This window comes from Lepidochelys olivacea (assembly GCF_965140295.1).
Source record: "Lepidochelys olivacea isolate rLepOli2 genome assembly, chromosome: 6".
NCBI lineage: Eukaryota > Metazoa > Chordata > Testudines > Cheloniidae > Lepidochelys > Lepidochelys olivacea.
The window spans coordinates 3,281,234-3,301,273 of NC_140416.1; the positions used below are offsets into that span (position 1 = coordinate 3,281,234).

General features: G+C 49.9%; 1 protein-coding gene across 1 annotated transcript; it reads left to right on the forward strand.

Moving 5' to 3' along the window:
* The first annotated feature begins 707 nt into the window (after nt 1-707).
* Nucleotides 708-7,706, forward strand: LOC311522702 (sulfotransferase 1C2-like). The gene is made up of 8 exons (XM_084632189.1): nt 708-937; nt 2,234-2,503; nt 3,798-3,923; nt 3,993-4,090; nt 4,327-4,453; nt 4,905-4,999; nt 5,371-5,551; nt 6,182-7,706. The coding sequence occupies exons 2-8, from the start codon at nt 2,335-2,337 to the stop codon at nt 6,292-6,294; spliced, it is 909 nt and encodes a 302-aa protein (XP_084488315.1). The 5' UTR covers nt 708-937; nt 2,234-2,334; the 3' UTR covers nt 6,295-7,706.
* The last annotated feature ends 12,334 nt before the right edge of the window (nt 7,707-20,040 follow it).

A 20,040-nucleotide genomic window follows, 5' to 3' on the forward strand; every position in this document is an offset into this window, starting at 1 on the left:
GCCTAGCTTCTCTAGCTAGCCAGGAGAAAAGCTGGCCCTGGCTCTTTCATCTCACTCATTTCTCTTTGGTTTCGGTGTCACCATAAAACAAGCACTGGTGTCCTGTGTCCCATCAGGAACTTCCTGAATTCCTTTAGGAAATGCCATCTAGGGTTCAGAGCAGGGGGGCTGGGAACAACCAGGACTCCTGGGTTCTATCCCCAGCTCTGGGAGGGGAATGGGGTCTAGTGGGTTAGAGCTGGAGGGTGGGGGTTAGCCAGGACTCCTGGGTTCTATCCCCAGCTCTGGGAAGGGAGCAGGGTTTAGTGGGTTAGCGCTGGGGGAATGGGAGCCAGGACTCCTGGGTTCTATCCCCAGCTCTTGGAGGGGAGTGGGGTCTAGTGGGTTAAAGCTGCGTGGGGAGGCTGGGCATTCAGAATATCTGGAGACTAGTCCTAGCTCACAGAGGAATTGGAGTCACAGTTCCTCCCAGAGTTGAGAACAGACCACAGGAGTCTTGATTTCCAAACCCCACTCTGATCCACTAGACCCCTCTCCCCTGCTTTAGCTAAATAAACCACCCTGCCTCTGTACGTCTGATCTGGGCTCTTTGACTCTTCCCGGCTTCGAGAAGGCCCATTCCATTCACACTAGCGCTTCCTGCGGGTGGAGGGACCACACCAGGGTTTCAAAGAACAGCGGCAGGACACTGCAGCAAATGGGGTGAGGAACAGAAACTGCTGAGTCATGGGAAACTGACCAACTTGGATTAAAAATGCTTCCTGCTAAGAGCCGCGCCCTGGCTTTGCCTAGCTGATCTAGAAGGAAACTTTGCTCCCCAGCAGGAGAAAGTTCAGTGTTCAGATTAAGCAGCTTTATAGACCCCGTGTGACCATTTCGGTCACCCATCGGGGGTGTGAAGGAGGCTGGATCAGCTTGTCAAGACAACAGGCGGAAGGTAAAAAGCTGGGGAGGTGTAGGAGGGAATCTTGTCTCAGAGCCACTAAAAAGCCAACAGCAAAATCCATACTTAAGGTTCTAACTTTTATGGCATAACAGGGGCCTTAGTTTTAAAGGTGTTATTGCAAGAGATGAACTGATCGCTCCCAGAGTTTGGTGATAATTGCGTACAGATTGGGATTCTCTGGTTACTACAGTTCAGCTGGGATCAATCAAATGAGCAAAATAAAAGACAGTTTAAGGCATGAGTGTAACCTGAGAAATGAGTGAGTCTGTTGAAGTCAGGACACCTGGGGTCTCTCTTTGCCACTGACTTGCTGGGCAAATTCTCTTTGTGAATTTCTCCCCTGGCTGGGCTGGATCGAATGGAGTTGGACGTCTCTGGGCCTTTACGCCCACATCTGCAAAACAGAGGCTTATTAATGAAATTATACACCATATCTATGCTGTTTATATGCTCCGATTATCCTAGTAGCTGAGCACCTCACAATCTTTAATGTATTCACACTCAAACACCTCTGTGGGGCAGGGCAGGGCTATTATACCCATTTTACGGATGGGAAACTGAGGCACCAAGGGTACAGCTACACTGCAAAATAAACCCACAGGAGCAAGTCTCCAAGTCTGGATCTATATACACAGGCTCAAGCTACAGGGCTAAAAACAGCCATACACGCATTCCTTCTCTGGCTCTCAGTTGCACCCCCTTTGCTAGGCTCCAGAACCCTGGTGGGAATGTCTACATGGCTCTTTTTAGCCCCGTAGCACAGGCCCAAGTCTGTAGGCCCATGCTCTGAGACTCCCTGCTCTGTGTGTTTTTCTGCTGGGTAGGCATACCCAGACAGACTAAGTGATTTGCCCAAGGTGACACAGGAAATCTGGCAGTTGAACAAGGTCTGCTGAGGCAAAGGCTGCTGCCCTACCCACAGATCCACCTGTCCTCAACACTTCCTTGAAATGTACAAATGAAATAACTGTTTATTTTCAAACGCCAGCTTTCGGCTCAATTGTTTTGCTCTCTGATTGTGCGTATCAGTGTCCTGTCTTGATGCTTTAACAGCGGTTTTACTCAGTTAGCTTGGTGGAGTCAAGATCTGAGCCAGACTCGAATCCGACGCCTGCATCGCACACAGGTTGTTCTTTTTTCTTAACTCAGTTCAGACTGAAGGCCTGTTACTGCTGATGGGAGAAGGGGAGACCCCTTCTTATCTCTCTGATCCCCGGCTCGCTTTACAGGGTTGGTATCTAGGCACAGATTAAATGGAAGACAAATACTCTCTTGTTACTTTTTCAGCATCTCAGCCGGGACACTGGTGGGTGTTTAACAGTTGCTGTGCCTCACCCCAGAGGTGGCTGCATTTCAGTGCTGGGTGATCATCCAGTCTGCGATACACTATGTCCAAAGAACAGACTAAAGCGCTCACACCGGAAAAAGAGGGACGTCCAGAACTGGGCCAAGTGGAGGGGATTCTGCTCTCCCAGGCCACCTGTAATGAATGGCAGCGGATCCAGGGTTTCCAAGCCAGGCCCGATGATCTGCTCATCTGCACCTACCCCAAAGCAGGTGGGTGTTTGCTGAGGGGAAGGCTATAGAGAAAGTTAGGAGCCCTGAGACGGCAATGTACGCCCATTCCTGTGGCCGGGAGCATCGTTAAAGGGCTTCTTCCGCTGTGGTGGGGAAGATTCAACAGGCTGCTCAAAGAAGAGCCTTGGAGGTGGTAGACGGCTGGTCAGGTATCATGCAGAGGAGTTTCCGGGTGGGCTACCTCTTAGATGGGAGATGCAGGGAAAATCCCCGGGTGCTGCAGGAAATAGCATTGGTGACTCAGTAGCAACCTAATACCCTAGTGTGGCACTAGGGGGCACCATGTGGCAGGGGATGGGGGGCTCAGTAGGGGACGCTCTCCCCTCACGCTGGCCCCAGCGTGGCATTAGGGGGCGCTGGGCTGCAGGAAGCGGGATGGCTGGGGTACTCTGGTCTTTAAATCAGTACGAAAACAACCTGACCAACATGGCACCTGGGGGCGCTGGGCTGTGGGAGATGATGTCTTGGAGAAGATACACGGAGAATAATACATCCTTACCCCTTTTGGACCTGAGGGAACAGGGAATATTTAGGGTCCTGAGGGTTCTTTTGGTTAGAAAGAGAAACTGAGATTGGAATTGGTATTTCTTTGATGCAATTCTGTTTATTTACAAGGAATATAGAGAGTCCTCTGACCTGAACACAGCAGGGATCAAACCACAGGGGACTGGTTCTTCGCTTACAGTTCCAAGACTCTTTTCCAGCCAACCCTCCACCCAAAAGCTCTCGCTTGCTTAGCTTTGTTTCAGGGTCATGTTACCAGGGCTTTTTTGGCTGTCTCTGGGGCTTGATTGCTGCTGGCTTCTCTTAGACACACAGCTGCAACCAAGTGAGTCGCTCCCCAGCCTCCTGGATTTCCATTCAATCCAGTCTTTGAGCAGTGGCTTTCATTATCCGTCCCCTGGGTGGCTTTTTCCTTTGTTTCGGCTATCACTTAGCAAAAGAGCATTTAGTTGCTCCCTCATACAGGCTGAATGGAATATCCCTAGTTCTTATATAGCATTTTCTGTCATCACATCTCAAAGCACTTTGCACAGGAGGTTGGCATCAGTATCCTAATTTAAAGAGGGGGAAACTGAGGCACGGAGTGGGAACGTGACTTCTCCAAGCTCCCCCAGCTGGCGAGAGCCGGGACTAGAACCCAGGTCTCCCAACTCTGGTGTTTTATGCACTAGGCCTTGGTGTCTCAAGGCAGCCAGTAACCCCAATCTCCATAACAATATGGGCACAGCGGGTTTGGCTGGAAAAAACACTCCACTCACCTCCTTTCTAGGCACAACCTGGATCCAGGAGATAGTAGACATGATCCAGCAGGACGGGGACTTGGAGAAGTGCAAGCGCGCCCCTGTCCACAGCCGGCACCCCTTCATCGAGTGGGCTCGTCCGCCCCAACCCTCAGGTAGGTGCTGCTGGGGTGGGTGGGGTTGGTTCTTCACGCACAACATCTGAACCTCACTCCCACTTGCAGGTGTGGAACAAGCCGAAGCCATGCCCCAGCCACGGACCCTGAAAACCCACCTCCCCACCAAACTCTTGCCTCCATCTTTCTGGGAACAGCAGTGTAAGGTAATCCTTCCTCTAAGTGCCATGGCAGCCACTGCGCCCCACCCCAGAGGTGGCTGCACTTCAGTGCTAGGTGAGTGATCCCTGTGCAGGGCTGCTGTGTGGGTATTTCACAGCTGGGAACAGAGGTGTAAGGTAACCCCCGCCTCCCAAGCTTGAGCTTAGAGACCCCCCTTGCCCTGCAGCAATGACCCATAGCAAACCCCTCTCCCTCTGTCGTTCTTGCCCCGTCTACCCAGTTCCTGTACGTGGCTCGTAATGCCAAGGACTGCATGGTCTCCTACTACCATTTCCAGAGAATGAGCAAGGTGGTGCCTGACCCAGGCCCCTGGCACGAGTATTTTGAGAGGTTCATGGCGGGCAAAGGTGAGTTCAGCCCAGCTCCTTGGCTTGACATCCAGAACTTCCTCTTCCTGTTGTCCATCCTGGGGGGAGCGCCCCTGCTGGGAGTCACCCCACCCCCTCAGCCCTGGGGTCCCCCCTAGAGTATCCCACCCTGGGGAGAGCACTCCCTGCTGGCGAGAGCCCATGTACCCTTAGCTATGGGGTCCCCACTTAAGCTCCCAGCCTGGGCAAAGCACCTCCTGCTGGGGAGACACCCCACCCACACGGTCCCACCCCTGGGGTCCCCTCCCAGTGACTCCAATCCTGGGGAGATTGTCCCCTGCTGGGGAGACCCCATCTCTACGCTCTCATCTCTGGGATCCCCCTAGTGCCCCTGTGGTCTCGGAGAGCAGCCCCTGCTGGGGAGCCCCCCGCATTGCTCCACAGCCCCACCTGTGCTCACAGGGCCATCTCCCTGCTCTCTCCACTGCAGTGGGCTGGGGTCCGTGGCATGAGCACGTGAAGGGCTGGTGGAAGGCGAAGGACAAGCACCATGTGCTCTTCCTCTTCTACGAGGACATGAAGAAGGTGAGCGGCTCTGTGGGGAGGCTTCGGGGGGGCTGAGCTGCAAGCCCCATAGGAGCTTTGAAACTGCAGCATCGGGGACTCTGCATGGGAAGGGAGGAGAAATGAACCCTTCCCAGCTTGTGTCTTTCAGGGGAACAGCAGATGGGATTCCAGTGCTGTGAACTTCTCTGCAGCAGTGCCCTGCTCTAAATTCTAGGGCTGTGAGCTTCCCCACAGCTGTGTCCTGATTCAAGCTCAATTAACTTCCAGACAGTAGTGCCATCGACTGGCAGGGCCTCTAGTGCTGTGAGCTTCCTCGCAGCAGTGTCCTGTCAGTGCCTAGCAGGGACCCTAGTGCTGTGAGCTTCCTCAGAGCAATGCCTTCCCCACAGGACCCAAAGCGTGAGATCCAGAAGGTGGCCCGGTTTCTGGGGAAGAACCTGGACCAGGCGCTTCTGGAGAAGATTGTCTATCACACGTCATTTGACGTCATGAAGGACAATCCCATGGCTAACCGCTCTGGCGTCCCTCTGTCCATCATGGACCAGTCCATCTCCCCGTTCATGCGTAAAGGTAACCCGGTCCTTAGACCTGCCCCTGGGATGGGTTCCAGGGCACCCCCTGCTGGTGATGGATGTGTGACACCCCCTCCCCCGAAAGTAACACACTTCCGAGACAGGCGGTACACACCCTGTTCTTGCCTGGACCTGGGTTGGCTGTTAAGCTTCAGAAGGGCATTTAAAAAGGGGATTTGTGGTTTGGGTACCTCATGCTCCCATTCTCCTATATGAGTCACACTTCCTGGCTGGACAACAACTCCCATGAGACACCACAGTCTGCCCCTCCTCTTGAATGCATCCTGGGACTCTGGGCCATGGTGCATCATGGGATATGTAGTCTGGTTAGGTAGCCTGGGAGTCCAGCATCCAAGGTTCTAGCCCTAGGTCTAGTCAGGACTCCTGGGTTCTCGCCTCAGCTCTTCCACCAACTCACTTCAGAAGGGCATTTAAATGTCGATAGAGGTTTGGGGCCTTGCCCTGCTTGGCTCACAGCCGTGCTCAGCAAGGCCTTGAGAGCTGTGAGCTTCCCCAGAACAGTGCCTTGGCAGCTGTGTTAGGCCTGGGGCAGATGCTGGCTGTGTCTAAAGTCCAAGCCCTTCCCCTCACACGGCGACTCCTGTCTCTGCATCTCTGTTGTCTGCAGGGTCTGTCGGGGACTGGAAGAACCACTTCACCGTGGCGCAGAATGAGCGCTTTGATGAGGACTATGAGGAGAAGATGACTGGGACCAATCTGACCTTCTGCATGGAGCTCTGAGGACCCTGCCTCTGAGCCTGGCAGGATCCACCCAGCCTGCTGCAGCCACCCCTGCAGGCCCCTGCATCTCTACCAGTCTCTTCCAAGGTGATGGACTTTCTGTCACGGACCATTCCCAGGCTCAGCCAAGCCCCAGGGCTTTTCTGTGGGGCAGCGGTGAGGGTTCTTCCATTGTATAACCCTGCCCTCTCTGTCCCATTTTCACCTCTTCTTCCCTTCCCATTCCCACCTACTGCTCCTTCCCTCCTCCTCACCCACCATGGCCCATCTTTACAACTGGCTGGAAAATGGGAGCTATTTCCTCCCATCACAAATGCCAATTTTTTTTGGCAAAAACCTGAATCCACACAATTTTAATTTCGAAATGCTGCCTCATGGGAGTTGTGGTTTGGGTACCTCATGCTCCCGTTCTCCTATATGGGTCACACTTCCTGGCTGGACTACATCTCCCATGAGAGACCACAGTCCTCCCCTCTTCTTGACTGCATCATGGGAATTCTGGGCCATGGTGCATCATGGGATGTGTAGTCTGGTTAGGTAATCTGGGAGTCCAGATTCCTAGGCTCTATCCATAGGTCTGGGAGGGGAGTGGGGTCTAGTGGGTTAGTGCACTGGTGGGCTGGGAGTCAGGATGCCTGGGTTCTATCCTCAGATCTTCCAACAACTCCAGAATTCTTTTTGATGATCAGGTGTTGAGATTAATTTGTTGATCTGACTTTGATTTGGCAATTGTCATTAATGCTGGTTCCCCGCCCCCCCCCCCCCAAAAAAAAATCTTGACTGAAGACTTTTCCATCAATGGTGTATGGATCCAAATTGAAAGGTTTTGTTATCAGCTAAGCTTTTGACAGAAAAAAATCTCAACACAATTCTGAATCAAAATGGAGTATTTTGTTTTGACTTGCTTGTTTTGAATCAACTTATATTGTGAAAGATTAATTGTTGTGCTAACTTGATCATTTATCACTGAGTTATCAAAACATTCTGATCAGGTGGTGGGCAGGCTTCTGAATCAAAAATTTTCTTTTGAAATTTCCTTTCCATGAAAGCTGCAACTGCTCATCTGGATTGGCAACAAAATTCAGTAATAATAATTTAACTTTGGTCGGGCGGGGGGGCGGTTTGAAGTGGCTTTAATAAAATTCATAAAAAGGTACCGAGACACGCCCCATCCAGTAAGCAATCTGGGTCTGGGTGAATATCCTTGAAGGTCAGGGTGAATATCAGCTGATCAACCTAAAAACCTGACCTTCCCCTCTCAGTTAGTCTCTGTGTCTTACATAAGACAAATAATGGACAATGAGTGGACTGCAAAGCTTAGCCTATGGGTGACAATAAGTGATCTGAGTACACGTGATTTATTTTTTGCTATCAAGTGTGAAATTAATAAAATATGAATGGTCTTAGTTTAATCTCATTCTAGTTCTGTTTATGCTCACAATCTGCTGTTGGACAAATCCTAGGTAAAAACAGATGGTTTTCAGATTAACACCACCTCCCTTCTCCCTACAAGGTATTCTTGGACTCCTTCAGGTTCATCTTCACAGGCGGCCTACTAATGGCTCACTCATTTGGGGCTGAGGCACAGCTGACAGCGGAGTGGGGAACGTCGGTAGATAAAAGCCTCACAAAAACACGGCACAGGGATGGCTTGCGCCGGGCTGAGATGCAGCCACCTCTGGTGTGGGGCATCTCAGTTCTTTGGGGATAAAATCTAGAAGTCCTGGCTCCCAGCCCCCTGCTGTAACCAGCTAGACCCTGCTCCCCTGCTAGAGCTGGGAATGGAGGCCAGGAGTCTTGGCTTCCAGCCTCCTCTTCCTTTAGCTACAGGACCACAATGCTGCTCTGTACGTCTCATTATACTGCCAGCATTTTCATTGCTAAGGACATTTGCATTCTTAGCATGTCCCCATACCCCTCCTCGTGGCCCATGCCATCTCTTTCTGTGTGTGCAGTGGTGGATTAACCACTGGGCCAACGGGGCTTGTGCCCAGGAGCCCTGGCTAATTTGGGGAACCCCTGGAAAAATGGGCACCCCCATGCCCCAACCCCACTTCCCAGCAGGAGCGCCGAGCAGGCAGGGGAAGCCCCCACACCAGCTCCCCAGGAGTGCTGTGCATGGGGGCAGGATAGGGCAAGTCCCTGCGCCCTGACTCCATTTCCCCCTGCAGAAGTGCTGGCGAGGGAGCTGGGGGCACTTGCTCTGGCCCAATGCCCCACAAACTCCTAATCCACCTCTGCTATGTGCCACACTGTCAGCATCATCTCTGTGTTTGGAATAGAACCCAGGAGTCCTGACTCTCAGCAGCCCCCACCCCTAATCACTAGACTCCACTGCCCTTCCAGAGGCAGGGATAGAACCCAGAAGTCCTGAGGCCCAGCCCCTGCTCTAACCATCACTCCCCTCCCAGTGCTGGTAATAAAACCCAGGAGTCCTGGCTCCCATGCTAAACAGGCTCGAGGTGTGAGATCTTTAAGTCTGGCTTTGCTGTTCAAGGGCCTTCTTAGAGTCTACTTTAAGGAGACAGGGCCCTGCTTGTGAATTTGCCTGTGGGTGTGTTTTATGCATCTTCAAATACAAAGTCTTGCTCGAAATCCTTTCATTAAAGAAAGGAGGCTAGGAAAGGACCAGCTGACCTGGTGCTGCGGCATTCAGAAACCTGGCTCTTAAGTAACCAGGATAGAAACACAGGGCCAAATTCATAGAGTTTCTTGCCAGAAGGGACCAGTAGATTAGATCATATTCCAGTGTAATACGGTTTCACACACAAGGCACTCCTGTCTTGAGCCCAATAACTTGTGTTAGACCAAAGCATCTTTCAAAAAGACATCCAGGCTGATTTTGAAAATTTCTAAAGATGGAGAATCCACTGCTGACCTGGGGAGTTTGTTCCTGGGGTTAATCACCTTCACTGTTAAAAATTGGTGCCTTCTTTCTGACTGGAACTTCGTCTGGCTCTAACTTCCAGCCCTTGGTTCTCCTTCCACCTTTCTCCACTAGTTTAAAAGGGCCGTGGATACTTGGGATATTTGCCCCACAAAGGTCCTTGTACACCAGCCTCAAGTCACCTCTCGATCTTTTTGATCAACTAAACAAACCGAGTCTCTCACTCTCAGACATTTTCTCCAGCCTGCCAATCTTTTTTTTTTTTATCTCTTCTCTGCACAGTCTCCAGTTTCTCAACCTCCTTCATAAAAATGTGTGCGCCAGAACTGGACCCAGCATCTGTGTCACCAATGTGGTGCAGAGAGGTTAAATGGCCCCTCTACAGATTCCCAGCTGGTGGATATCAGCAGAACTCCCTTGCCTTCAGTGGCACGACAATGATTAATGCCGGCGGACAGTCTGTCCACTCTGTGATAACCAAGTTACCCCGGCCCTGATTCTCTGCCGCCTTGCACCTTGTGCAGTCCCGGGTTTACAATGGCTCCAGTGGCTCCATGGAGCCAGGCCCATGCTCAGAAGTGCCCCAGGCTGCTCTGCTTGCACTGTGCCCCGAGACTCGGCTGGCTCCCCCTGCCCACCACTTGCTCCTCTCTGCCCCCTAGCCAGATCCCAGTGCACTTCCAGCTCTGGGCAGTCTTTGCTTCCCACCACCTGTGGGGCCCCCCCCCCGTCTCCCTGGAGCTGAGCTGCCTGTGACTGGTGCAGAAGCCTGGCCGGTTTCAGCCAGGTGTGGGGGAAGAAGAGGACAGCGCGGGGAGCTTGGCTGGGCCTGTCCAGGCAAGTGCGTCTTGAGGGAGCCCGGCCGGGGCAGGCCCTGACCTGGCTGATCACACCACTCCCAAGGGACCGGAGCGATTCCTGGCCCCGGGACCAGCCCTGGCTGCGCTGCTGGCTCAGCCTGGCAGATACAGTAGGATTACCATATCTGAACATTCAGAAAAGAGGACACTCCATGGAGGGGCATTTGCTCGCACCCCCCCCAGCCCTGCCCCAACTCCACCCCTTCCCCCACCCTCATTCCAACCCCTTCCCCAAAGTCCCCACCCCAACTCCGCCCTGTCACGGAGTCCCTGGGCGATGCTCTGGAACTGCTCCCCATGAAGCCAGTCAGGACTCTGGGGTAGTCGCCTTTCTGTGAGCAGCCTGTCTTCAGGACACACAGCTCACACAGCTTCCACCTTCCTGGGTCTGACCTCGGAGCATTCAGCATCCTCTGCCCCTCCCTGCGCTTCCCCCCAGTGAGTCCACTCAGGTGGGGCTCCTGGGGAAGCCAGAGGGTCCTGCACCCCAACTTCGCAGTCAGACGGGACTCTCAGCCAGCCAGTAAAACAGAAGGTTTATTAGACGACAGGAACATGGTCTAAAACAGAGCTTGCAGGTGCAGAGAACGGGACCCCTCAGCTGGGTCCATTCTGGGGGGCAGTGAGCCAGACAACCACGTCTGCACTTCACTCCATGTCCCAGCCAGCCCCAAACTGAAACTCCCTCCAGCCCCTCCTCCTCTGGGCTTTGTTCCTTTCCCGGGCCAGGTGGTCACCTGATTCCTTTGTTCTCCAACCCTTTAGCTCTCACCTTGCAGGGGGGAAGGGCCCAGGCCATCAGTTGCCAGGAAACAGGGTGTCGGCCATTCTCTGTGTCCAGACTCCTGCACACACCGGCCCTCTAGGGCTCTGCAATGATCATACACCCTTACCCCACCACCTAGATACTTAAGAACTGCCTAGGGGAAACTGAGGCACCCCCACACTATTCAGAGGAAACATTAAGAAGAGTCCCACTTCGTCACACGCCCCCTCCCTGCCCCATTGGACCCCTTCCCCAAATCCCCGCCCTGGCCCCGCCTCCTCCCCTGAGCACGCTGCATTCCCCCCCACCTCCCTCTGTCCCAGCCTGCGAAACAGCTAGGGGGAAAAGCGGGCACTCTCGAGTGATCAACATTCACTCTCTTGAATGATCAACTCTTCTTTGGGGAAAAATAATAAATGGCAAAATCCCGGACATTTTTAGATATTTAAAAATTCCTCCTGGATGGCAATTTAAGAACCAAAAAGCCAGACATGTCTGGGAAAATATGGATGTATGAAGAAAAGGAGTACTTGTGGCACCTTAGAGACTAACCAATTTATTTGAGCATGAGCTTTGCATCTGATGAAGTGAGCTGTAGCTCACGAAAGCTCATGCTCAAATAAATTGGTTAGTCTCTAAGGTGCCATAAGTCCTCCTTTTCTTTTTGCGAATACAGACTAACACGGCTGTTACTCTAAAACCTATGGACGTATGGTAACCCTAACATACAGTCTCCTCTCAGCAGGGCCAGTGAGTGCAGCTGGGAGGCAGGGTGTAGGGGAGTGGGTCTCTTGGGGATCTGGGGTGGGGGGTGCTGGGCTGTGAGGGGGCACTAGGGAGTGGGGGGGGTTCTGTGGGGGGTGCTGGGCAGTTGTGGTGGGGCTGTGGGCCGGGGGGCGCTGGGCAGGAGTGGTGTTGTGCAGGGTGCTGTGTATTTGTGTGAAAGGGGCTGGGGGGACGCTGGGCATAGTGGGTCCAGGGTGGCTCTGGCCATAGGGAGTTAGGAGGGTCTTGGGTGAGGGGGCTGTGTGGCACGGCATGGGCCCACCCCCCGAGGGGAAGGGTCACGCTGTCAGTACAGGGCCCAGCAGACCAGTGTGTGGCTGGCAACTGCCGGCTTGTAAATAGTGCCCTCGCACTGGGCTGGGCGGAGCGGGGCCGCCCCTGCTATGCCATGCCCCATTGCCCCTGGCTGGCCCCTTGCTCTGCGGACTGACTTTCCTACGCCATGGTCCACTGCCTGCATGGGGGCCCACAAAAGGTTAATCCGGCCCTGACCTTGTGTTGCCATTTAAATCATATACTTGGTAGTTTCAGAGTAGCAGCCGTGTTAGTCTGTATTCGCAAAAAGAAAAGGAGGACTTGTGGCACCTTAGAGACTAACCAATTTATTAGAGCATAAGCTTTCGTGAGCTACAGCTCACTTCCTCAGATGCATATCGTGGAAACTGCAGCAGGCTTTATATATACACAGAGAATATGAAACAATACCTATTCCCACCCCACTGTCCTGCTGGTAATAGCTTATCTAAAGTGATTTCCAGCACAAATCCAGGTTTTCTCACCCTCCACCCCCCCACACAAATTCACTCTCGCTTTTGTGAGCTACAGCTCACTTCATCGGATGCACGAAAGCTTCTGCTCAAATAAATTGGTTAGTCTCTAAGGTGCCACAAGTCCTCCTTTTCTTTTTGCAAATACAGACTAACACGGCTGCTACTCGGAAACCATACACTGAGAGAGATGTATGCAGTGTTTGGATCTGAAACGGCTTTTCATTGATGAAATATAAAAGTGAGGCTGTCCCTTTAAAAAAATAGAGAGTGAAATGCAATTGATTCCTGTAATAAAAAAAGGTAGCACTAAAACCAAGATTGCCCTAGGTGACAGCTCAGAGGAAAACAACAAGGTTTTCAATTTCCCATTCTATGGGTGTGTACAGGTGATCCGTATCTGGCTCTGTGTGTTGGCTTGGTGATCTGTCTTTGGGCTGGAGGTTTTTCATTATGTGTGTGTATGCATGTGATGTGGGTGTATCTATACGACCATGGGTGAGGGGGAATATTTAGGGTTGGCCGTTTTTGCTGGGCTAATAGACAGGGCACTGGAGTGAGACTCAGGACTCCTGGGTTCTGTTTCTATCTCAGCTGCTGGGTGCCCCAGGTAAGTCATTTCCCCTCCCCGTGCCTCAGTTTCCCCATCTGTACAATGCTACTTATCTCCTTTGCAAAGCTCTTTTGGGACAAATGGATATAAACTGGCCACCAGGAAATTTAGACTAGAAATTAGACAAAGGTTTCTAACTATCAAAGGAGTGAAGTTTTGGAACAGCCTTCCAAGGGAAGCAGTGGGGGCAAAAGATCTATCTGGCTTTAAGATTAAACTTGATAAGTTTATGGAGGAGATGGTATGATGGGATAACATGGTTTTGGTAATTAAATATTCATGGTTAATAGGGCCAATGGCCTGTGATGGGATATTAGATGGGGTGGGATCTGAGTTACCCAGGAAAAGAATTTTCTGTAGTATCTGGTGATGAATCTTGCCCATATGCTCAAGGTTTAGCTCATCGCCATATTTGGGGTCAGGAAGGAATTTTCCTCCGGGGCATATTGGAAGAGGCCCTGGAGGTTTTTCGCCTTCCTCTGTAGCATGGGGCACGGGTCACTTGCTGGAGGATTCTCTGCACCTTGAAGTCTTTAAACTACGATTTGAGGACTTCAATAGCACAGATATAGGTGTGAGGTTTTTTTCAGGAGTGGTGGGTGAAATTCTGTGGCCTGCGTTGTGCAGGAGGTCAGACTAGATGATCATAATGGTCCCTTCTGACCTAAATATCTATGAATCAACTGATGAGAAGCTCTACAGAAGCTCTTGTGTGTGGGCCTGTGTGAATTTGTGTGGGATTGGATGTGGGTCTGTGTGTATTTGTGCGGGGCTGGATGTTTCTGATGACGCATATGTGGGTCTGTGCAGATCTCTCTGTGTGTGGATCACTGTTCCCTCTAAGCTGTGCACGTGTGCATGTGCACACAGATCCTAAACCCCGCGCACCTGGCGAAACACCGCACGCACAAAAATTTGCACAGAAGCACGACAATTTGCACAGAAGAAATTTTTTTGCGCACACGGCCTGTCAAAAATTAGAGGGAACACTGGTGTGGACCTTTAGAGCTCTGCGCACGCCTGCACTCTGTGGTAGGGATCCGTGTGAACCCGTCCTGCACTGAGCCAGTGACCTACTTTCCACGGTTGCCTTGCCAACGCCCAGCAAGGCCATTCATAAATGGGGTATGGGCCTCTGAGCCGGATTGAACCGGTTTCAGTGACACAGACAGGAAAGCCTTGTATTCGGGAAGAAACCATTCTGCAGAGACGAGGGGGATGGCAGAGAGGAGAATCGAGTTTCTTCCTGAATCCTGATCCAAGACACCGACCAAACCTTTCCTATTCTATATAGGTTCTTATACCCCGCTCATCACTGCAGTATCTGACCCTCTGACACAGACCATCCAAGACACAGAATCCAGCCCTACATTTTGTTAATGGGCTTTTTTTCATTTGCAAATTCAGCTCACCTCCCCACGCTCCTTTTTTTAATCAGTCGACTTGCATTCATGTTTTGTCCTGAGGAGGAGAAACTCTGCACCTGGCAATAATTCCATGCCACTGAATGGCCTGTGATCCTGAGGGGTTTTAAAAGAAAGGCTGCTTTAAAAAAAACAAAAACCTACAGTAACAGTTGTGAATCAGATACTCTGGTGATGGGTACAACAGAATTATTATTATTTGTTTCAGAGTAACAGCCGTGTTAGTCTGTATTCGCAAAAAGAAAAGGAGTATTATTTGTGTTATCACAGCATCTAGGGGCTCTACACCCAAATGTTGCCCCAGGCAAGGAGTGTCTCTGCCCCCCTTCCCCATCTGTGAAACTTTTTAATATCTTATTTTTTATTTCATATGTAGCCCATTTCACGACTTCGATGCACAATTTGCACGCATGATTTATCCCTGTCATATAAGATGATACATTTGCACGCTATAGGATCTGTGTTTATTCATGCCATATATAAGCAAATAAAGAAAAGTGTTCCCTCTAAGCTTATAGAAACTTTTTAATTTTAAGAATAACTGAAATGTACTAACATCCAGAAATTGAACGGTCATCAAACATGACGTGTTAAGCATGGCAAAAGACGTAACAGTACTTCTTTTATATTAGTGCATAGATAAGGGTTCAATAGATATCTCTGGCATCTTTTTAAATATGTCCTCTATTAGTTGCTATTTACTCTTCAAGTCTTAAAACACACTTACACAATAAAACAAAAAGAAAAGGAGTACTTGTGGCACCTTAGAGACTAACCAATTTATTAGAGCATAAGCTTTCGTGAGCTACAGCTCACTTCATCAGATGCATATAAACAAGGTTCACAATATAGCAGCCGGGCTCTCACTTTAATTCGTTCTTCTATCTCACTGACTGCCTGGTGACGCCCTGCCCCGTATATACCCGTGAGGGCATGGCTGACAGCACTCTAGGAGGTTTAAGGAAAATGTAGTTCTCAGAAAGTCTGGAAGGTTCCACGAGGTTCTACAAAGGTCCAGAACATTCTAGGAGGTCTGTGGAAAATGAATCCACGTACGGACCACCTGAAACCTGTTACTTCAAACATTCTACCTTCCCTTTTGTCACTAACAACAAAAACAGCACCCCGAGCCTGGCACTCCCCAAACCCGGCACCTCAGGCGGTTGCCTGGGATGCCTGCCCCTAAATCCAGCCCTGGGCCATAGTCATGAACTGTATTGGGCCTAAGGTCCTTGGCATGGCCAGGCGCTGTATAAACACAGAACAAAACATAAGAATGGCCATACTGGATCAGACCAAAGGTTCAGCTAGCCCAGTATCCTGTCTTCTGACAGTGGCCAATGCTAGCTGCCCCAGAGGGAATGAACAGAACAAGGAATCATCAAATGATCCATCCCCTGTCGCTCATTCCCAGCTTCTGGCAAACAGAGGCTAGGGATACCATCTCTGTCCATCCTGGCTAATAGCCATTGATGAACCTATCCTCCATGAACTTATCTAGTTCTTTTTTGAACCCTGTTATAGTCTTGGCTTTCACAACATCCTCTGACAAGGAGTTCCACAGGTTCACTGTGCACTGTGTGAAAAAATACTTCCTTTTGTTTGTTTTAAACGGTGGTCCCTACCCCAAAACATTTACAATCTAAGTATAAGATGAGAGACAACAAATGGATCTAGGTAGAAGAAGGAGTACAAAGAAACAATGAAACAGTTGTGGTCAGCACTCCAGCAGCGTAGTCCTGTTTAAAATAGAATGGAGCGAAAATCTAGTTTAGATGGTTGACAGTCAGACTGGGCTAGATTCCCCTGCTCACACCAGTTTTATCCTGGTGCAACACCAGGGGTGTTGCTCCTGATTTACACTGACATAAATGGGCTCAGAATTAGGCCTTTACTCTGATTAAGCTCCTACTCAGTTCCAGTTCTGTGTTTTTAAAACCCGACATTTTATTGTTACTGAAAAGACGATTTGAATGAGAGAGAGGTTTGTTCAGAGACTGTAAGAATATAAGAACGGACAGACTGGGTCAGCCCAATGGTCCATCTAGCCCAGTGTTCTGTCTTCTGACGGTGGATGGTGCCAGCTGCTTCAAAGGGAATGAACAGAACAGGTAAATGTCTTGCACTGCATTAAAAAAGGACATGCTTTAAAAACTGCCTTCACGTCAATGCAGAAAAGCACATCTCTGTCCAGCCTTGGCTTGTCCAAATTCTTGTTTCCCCAAGGATCCGGAGGCTTTGCATACAGAAAGGGGCTTTTTGAGCTATCATGGCGTTCATGAGCTTCTTTAAACCCAATGACTGATGTCTCACCACACTGTGCAAATGATTGATCATGCTGATTAATTAGCCTAGTAACCGATTAATTAATTAGAGAGACAAGGTGAGTGAGGACCAACTTCTGTTGGTGAGAGAGACAAGCTCCTGATCCTAACAAAGTTCTTCTTCAGGTCTGAGAGAATGAGTTAATTGTCTAAATAACTGCTTTGAACCAGTAAAGGGTCTGGTACTAGCTCCTCTAGGTCAGGCCCTCAGGGTATTTAGGTACCTAATTCCTGCTGAGTTCTGGGCCAAAGTCCCCACTGCCGCCCAATCTGTGCAAATGGGGGTGACAGATATTGCAACCACATGCAGTGTCTTTGGGGGCCATGTTGTATTAAGTTCATGGTTTATGTCTCACTGTGGGTCAGGGACTGTATGTGACTCCAGTAGGACACAGCTCCTTCAGGAACAGTGGGATGTGATGCAGGTGAGTTATTTAGGCTGTAAATACCTAAGAATACCCTAAGAATAAAGGTGTGTTGCCTTGGGAGTCTGGTTGATGACCATCACATACTGTTGTAGCCCCTGGAGAAAAGCTAATCTCAAGTGTTAGACCCCAGTCCTGGCCGAGGACTCAGTCACGCTAAGGGTTGTACAAACGCAGAAGAGATAACTCCTAACAGCTTTCGTTCCTATATACCAATCCCTGCTGAGCCAGCCAGATGGGGAACCAGGGTCCTAAGAGGGAAAGACTCTTCATCTTCCTTCAACAACGTGCTCTGGGGCCAGATCAGAACAGGAGAGGAAAGGCTGTTTTTTAGGATGTGTTATGTTATGGTTCTCTTAAAATAGGGAAAAATCTGACTCCGTTCTCCCCCACCCAAGGACTGATGTCCTTCCTGCAGCAAATGGAATTACATTCTAAGGCCGCACTAAACTGGGATGATCCTAAAAAAGGAGGATTCTGCCACCCTGCAAGCCACCCAATCTGTTGCCCTGTAGGACATTGGAGTTAACTGGACCTAAATCACATGGGCAATAATGTGCAAAGTCTTGGGTGACTTCTTAAGACTCATAGCTGCGGGTAACCTTATGCTCTCAGATTCTCCTTGGGACAAGAATTGCTTATGAGAGTTCAGGACCTGCCCCTCTCCCAGGGATGGCTTAGTGGAAGAGCTATCAGATTTGAAATACCCAGAAATCCTGCAAACAGCTCTTTATTTTACCAAGATCTTGTCTCCTCCAGCAAAGGTCCCATGATGCTTTTTTCAGAAGAGCAGGGGTTTGCCCTTAGCTCAGCAGGCCAACAGTGGTGGTGGTGTATGTGGCTTGACCACCAGGCTCCACCCCAGAGATGGCTGCACTTTGGCGGAGAAAAGCATAACAAGAACCAAGTGGGTGGAACTGAAGCCAGACAAATTCCAATGAGAAATAACAAGGTGCTAACTTTTAACAATGAGGGTAATTAATCACTGGAACAAACTCCACAAGGGAAGCGTTGGATTCTCCATCTTTTCATGGCTTCAGATCAAGACTAGATGCCTTTCTGGACAAAAAGAAAAGGAGTACTTGTGGCACCTTAGAGACTAACCAATTTATTTGAGCATAAGCTTTCGTGAGCTATAGCTCACTTCATCGGATGCATCGGTGATGTGGAAGGTCAGGCGATTGTTACACCAGGGGAGAAGAGGGAACAAGGGCAAGTCATGGGTCTTGAAAAGGGATCAGGGAGTCAGATGCAGAGAAGAAACTTCTGTATATTATCCTTTCTATTGCAGTAGCACTTAAGCTCATTGTACTAGAAAAAAGTGACTAGAAAAGTGCTATTTACCCTTTCACACAATACAAAAACCAGGGGTCACCCAAAGAACTTAACAGGCAGCAGACGTCGTTCAAAGATGAGGAAGTACTTTTTCAAAAAAGTGCTGGATAAATGGAGGATAGGTCCAAATAGCTATTAGCCAAGATGGTCAGGGACACAACTCCATGCTCAGGGCGACCCTAGAACTCTGACTGCCAGAGGCTGGGAGTGGAAGAAAGAGGTGAATCACTCTAAAATTAACCTGTTTTGTACACTTCCTCTGAAGCTCTGGGTACAGGCCATTGTCGGGAGACAGGATACTGGGCAAGACGGACCATGGTCTGATTCAGTATGGAAGCTCTTATGTTCTTATATTAGGCACCAGACAAGCCCAGAACAAAGACAGTTCCTGCTCCAAAGAGCTTGCAATCTAATTTATGACGCACTCTTCAGAGATCTTTTTAATCCTTTTAAACACCCCTCCCCCCAATCAGTGCTGAAATCCAGCTGTTCTAAATTCTGGGCAATCTCTATATTGAGCAATCTGAAGTGGTTAAAATCTCCCTGTCTTTGGAATTGCTCTGGCCTGATTCCACCATTAAAATCAACTCTTACTTTTATTAGCATTAATTCTTTCCTGGTTTGTTATCGGAGGGTGGCTCATTAATAAACGTCCCCACAGAACATCATAGCATGGAAGTACTTCTAGGATTTGAGAAGAAGGTGTAGTAAACAACTGAACTGTTGTTATAAATATTTAGATATGTGGAACTTTGCAAGCCAGGGAATAAAGGTCAGCCTGGGTTCCCACTAAGCTTTATTAAGCAATTGAACTGGCTTGCCATCTCAAATCAAGAGCAAGACTGGAAATGTGAACGCACTGTATGCCAACACATGATTAATCCAGATTAAAACAGCTTTTGGAAATACCATAAACAAAAATGCACAGGATGATTCAGATCCTGGAGAAACAAACACAGATCCACACATAGATTTAGACACAAACATGTACCTATCCATCTATATAAACCCATGTACTCAGTCCTGCATATACACACACATACCGTAGCTCTTATCTAGTGCTTTTTGTCTGTCGATCTATAAGCGCTTTACAGAAAAGTTAATTCCTGGTTTAATTAGGGAAACTGAGGCACGCCAAGGGGCAGTGACTTGCCCAAGATCACGCAGCAGTCCAGTGGCCTAGAACCCAGGAGTCCTGAGTATTGGTCCAGTGCTTTAGCCACTACTCCACACTGCCCTAAAAGCAACACAACTGGACAAATCCACCGTCTTCAACCGACTCAATGAGCTCTTATTGGTATAACAAGTGTTGCCTGCACACAGACCCACAAACCTCTGTCTCTCTGTCACACACACACCCCCCCTGCACACAGACCCACAATGCTCTCTCCCCCCCACGCCGCACAAAGAGCTCTCTCCCCCTCTCTCTCACACAGACCCCCATCTCACCCCACAGGCCCACACTGCCCCAAGCACAGACCCTGCACACAGACCTCTCCCTCGCACGCGTCCCGCCACACACAAAGAGACCCCCCAAAAGCCCATCCCCCACGCCCAGA